Below are 4,207 nucleotides of genomic sequence, written 5' to 3'. Positions count from 1 at the left end.
TGCATATTTTAAAACCCGCATTTTGGTGCGTGAAGTTGCAAAATGTTGGTCATGGGACGCAAACATATCGAAGGCGAATTTAAGTAGCCTCATAAACAATACACAGTTTACTCGTCACGTAACCCTCTGAATTAGAGCTGCAGATAATTTCGCACCCAGCTCCCTCCCCGCACATTAATCCTCACCGAGGGTAGAATTGGTTTCAAAAGGTCTCCCCCTTTCCGAATCTGTCCGATGAATGTAATTGTTGAATGAGCCCCAGCAAAGTTTGCTAGGGAGATTGGCAGGGTTGAAACATTAATTCAAATTGAAGTTGGGAAAGGAAACTGTTACTTCGTGTGTTATGGCAAATCCCCCTTGGGACATTATTTGCGTTGTATGTTGTACAAACTTCTTGGGGGGGGGGGGGGGGTCGGTGTAAAATGTAAAAGGCGACAGTTGGATTTAATAGACCGCCAACCTCGTTACAAAATCCACTTCATTTTCAACGCAGACTTCAAAAGTGGCGGCAGCAATTAGGAGTGCGCAATGTTTGCAATTCGCCACAGTTTCTCCAGGGACCTGAAATCTTTGCTGTTAAAACAAAAAAGAGAAAATGTTTCTTTCTGAGCAAATTGCAGCCGCGAAGGGGAGTCTTATACCGTTTGGTTTCATGGTTGCAATTTGCCGCCGGCCCTTCATTAAAATCCCGTTGCATTGGGTTAAATCGATGATACAATTCCTGCATTTCTCAATAAGCCCTGCTAAAGTGTCCATTCAATGGGTTTGATTACCACTCTTTAATTTGGGAGGTGGGGGGATATTCTGAACTACCTTCCTTATATTTTTTCTGGGGTGGGGGTGGGGACAGAAGTGCTGGATAAAGAAACCTTACAAACAGGAAGCCTAAAGATGGATCATGTGAAGACTGAAGGCACATGTGGAAGGAACGAAGCGCACCGCCTATTAATTATTTATCGTACAGCACTCCCTGTTCGATATTCTGAAGGAGGAATGTGATCAGATTTTCTAATTTTGTGGTGACGTTTGGAGCCATGTGATCTCTGCTGTAATATAAGGCTCCAGAGAGAACCGCCCTTTCTCCCTTCGCTTATAATTTGTGTTTGAGAACTGGTCTATTTGGTGATTTTTTTTTTTACATTCCCCAAGAAAAGGTTGCAAGAAGGACATCTCCTTTAAGTTGATTCGAGACCCGATTGATCTTTGGAGTCGAGGCTATAAAGGAATTGAGAAAGTTGGCAGGAGGGACAATTTCCTGTTTCAGCTTGCCTTTTTGTGTTGTTGCTGTGATTCCTTATGTGGGAAGCTGGTGGTAGGTTGCTGAGAATCGCCCCGGAGCCTCTCGGAGCAGCTCTCCAGCCCTGGGTCTGTTCAGATTATGACTCTGAGCTCTGAAATGTCCGATGCGTCCTTCCTCTCAGAAGAGACCGACATAGATGTGGTGGGAGACGGAGCGGAAGGAGAGGAGGACGAGGCCCAGGGGGGCAGCTCTTTTGGAGAAGTGGGGAGCCAAATGCACTCTGAGATCCTGACGCCTCGATCACCGTCTTGTGTGGATAGCTCATCAAACCGGGACCCTTACAAACCAGTCAGCAAAAACCCCCTGGTCAAACCTCCTTACTCTTACATAGCCTTAATCACAATGGCAATCCTGCAAAGTCCCAAAAAGAGACTGACTCTGAGTGAGATCTGTGAATTTATCAGTAATCGCTTCCCCTATTACAGAGAGAAGTTCCCCGCCTGGCAGAACTCCATCAGGCACAATTTGTCCTTAAACGACTGTTTCGTAAAAATTCCCAGGGAGCCTGGTAATCCGGGCAAAGGCAACTACTGGACGCTGGATCCCGAATCTGCAGATATGTTTGACAATGGCAGCTTTTTACGGAGACGAAAACGGTTCAAAAGACAGCAATCGGCGGATCTGCTCCGGGAGCACGGTAATTATATTCCTGCTTATGGTTACGGACCTTACGGCTGTGGATACGGGCTTCAGATCCAAGCTTACCACCCTCATTCTGCCGTTTTTGCCTTTCAGCATCCTTCAAGGCAGGCCCACCCCATCCCCCCGCCCTCCATACTGCCCGCGAACGAACTAGCCAGGACTTCTTTCTACCCGCAGCTTAGCCCTACTCTCCCCTCCGTGCAAGCTGTCAAACACAACTCGGCCATATCAAGATCCCCATTCTCCATAGAAAATATCATCGGGGCCAACGCCAGTTCAGCCAGCTGCTCGGCCCAGTCTCCAGCCGTTCCTCTATTATCATCAATACCTTCCTCTTCATCGGCTCTGCCAAATCTGCACCAAGAAACTGTGATACACAATGCAGGGAAATTTAATGGTAGGATTCCAAATGTTAACGGCTGTTAATAAAATATAATGCACGCCTATCTGAAGGTAGGATTATTTTTGTACATTTCCTCTATGTCAACAGAATAACGGACAGTCAAGGGTTCAGCTGACTTAATCCTGTATATATATTTATGTACATTTCCAAAGACTCGAGCTGGAATGCAGAAATATCTGCAAAGCCTGTGTTGAGAAAAAGAAATGGGTATAATTTCCAAACCTACATTGATGGTGTGTATAGGGCATCTCAGGTGTAAACATTCAACTTGACACAGAAAATTGAATTGTCCTTTGAAGACAATGCAAAGTAAATCTGTTTTTGAAAGACATGAAGCCATCTAATGGTTTATCGACCGCACGCTCCGTTCAGTGTAAGAACCTTCTCTTTAAAGATTATAATGGGGAAATTGAAAAAAGACAGATTTTTAAAGCTGTGAAACAGAAGATTCTGAAAAGCCTTTTCAGCTGATATTTTTAACCTGTGTTTTGTATATGGATATTACGTTTTATAAACTCTGTACCTCTCTAAGGTAAAAAAATTGTTTTAAAAATGGATACTGGCCAACATTCCTGTATTATTTTAATGCAATATTTTCACACTTTTCTTAAAAAAATAAAATCTATAATTTAAAATATTTCTCGGTGTGTTTGCTTAAGTTCATCAGTAAAGAAAGTCTGGACATATTAGATTATCTGTGATTTGGGATGCAATGTTGTGGAAATGTGACCAGATTTTGGCGGACAAGGGAAGGATAAAAAAATTATATATTTAATTTAAATTTAATGTGAAGTTAGATTTGCAGCACAGTTTGCGAATATAATCTGAAATAAAAATAGTTTATCATTAAACTATGCATTGCAAAATAGAACTGACAGTCCTCTGAAATACAAAACGTTATCAATAAAATTGTATAAAATAACATGGTTCTGGGAATCTAAATCCTTCATTTACTGTAATCACTGTTTTACTCAGAGGGCCTCTCCAGAATAATGAAATATTCTGATACAGAATACAACATTTGTTCTTTTTTTTTAAACATTGCTAATTGCCTGACAATTAACGAGGAATCAAGTTTGATTTCAGCTTGAACTTATACTTTGGTTTTCACTGATTTCAAATTCCAGGTTATATATTCTTCGTTGGATTTGAACCTAATGTGCCAGACCTGAATATAATTCCCATTCCATTATTTAAACTAAAAAAAAAATGAACGAAGGGACCAAGCACTGGCTTGAAATTGGCTGCACCCATTTTGAGAATCGTCTTGAATCTCAAAGTGCCAATACTGTTAAATGAACCCCTGTCTACTTGAGGAGCAGACACTGTTTTAGTAATCTTCTGTCAGGCGGTGATAAGGAGAAGCCATTACCCGAAACTGAAATGTTAGTGCACGGAAATTTCAACAATCGCGCGCGTGTGCAATTGTGCACCTCATCGACTGGGACATTCTAAGGTCTACAGTTTTGTGTGCTATGATATAAAGTGCAGTTGGCTCAAATTATATAATGAATCGTTGTACCAAGTGTTGACTCTAAAATGAAATGAAAGCAAAATGCTAAGACTGAGATGGGAGTGAAACAGGTTTCTCTCCAGTCTGCTCTGCTGGGATCCTGAATAATGGCTCAGTAAATAAACTCTGGCATTTAGTCTAATTTTGACAAATGCAGCAACATTGATTTCAAAGTTGCCTGATCATTTGGCCTAAAAACACTTTGAAATACGTTGTGCCGAGCGTTTCAATATTCTCATCGAAATATAAAGTTTAGCCGACTTGTTACAGAAGTATTTTAGATACTTCTAAAAGTATCTTTTAGATACTTTTCTAAAAGTATCTTTTAGATACTTTTCTAAAAGTATCT

General features: G+C 41.1%; 1 protein-coding gene across 1 annotated transcript; it reads left to right on the top strand.

The window, feature by feature from the left end:
* Nucleotides 1-917: 917 nt before the first annotated feature.
* On the top strand, nt 918-2,271 carry foxd1 (forkhead box D1). Its single transcript, XM_038805453.1, has 2 exons — nt 918-1,937; nt 2,036-2,271. Exons 1-2 carry the CDS (start codon nt 1,379-1,381, stop codon nt 2,122-2,124), a joined length of 648 nt encoding a protein of 215 aa, XP_038661381.1. The 5' UTR covers nt 918-1,378; the 3' UTR covers nt 2,125-2,271.
* Nucleotides 2,272-4,207: the final 1,936 nt, after the last annotated feature.

Source organism: Scyliorhinus canicula, chromosome 8, assembly GCF_902713615.1.
Source record: "Scyliorhinus canicula chromosome 8, sScyCan1.1, whole genome shotgun sequence".
NCBI classification, from domain to species: Eukaryota; Metazoa; Chordata; class Chondrichthyes; order Carcharhiniformes; family Scyliorhinidae; genus Scyliorhinus; species Scyliorhinus canicula.
The sequence above is the reverse complement of the archived record's forward strand: the minus strand, read 5'-3'. Positions and strand labels throughout refer to the sequence as shown.

What these genes read in the sequence shown, in the direction of transcription:
- foxd1 (XM_038805453.1), top strand. Translation starts at nt 1,379, where the DNA reads ATGACTCTGAGCTCTGAAATGTCCGATGCGTCCTTCCTCTCAGAAGAG. An exon ending in GGATCTGCTCCGGGAGCACG is followed by an intron (nt 1,938 to 2,035) that starts GTAATTATATTC and finishes TTTGCCTTTCAG; the next exon opens with CATCCTTCAAGGCAGGCCCA.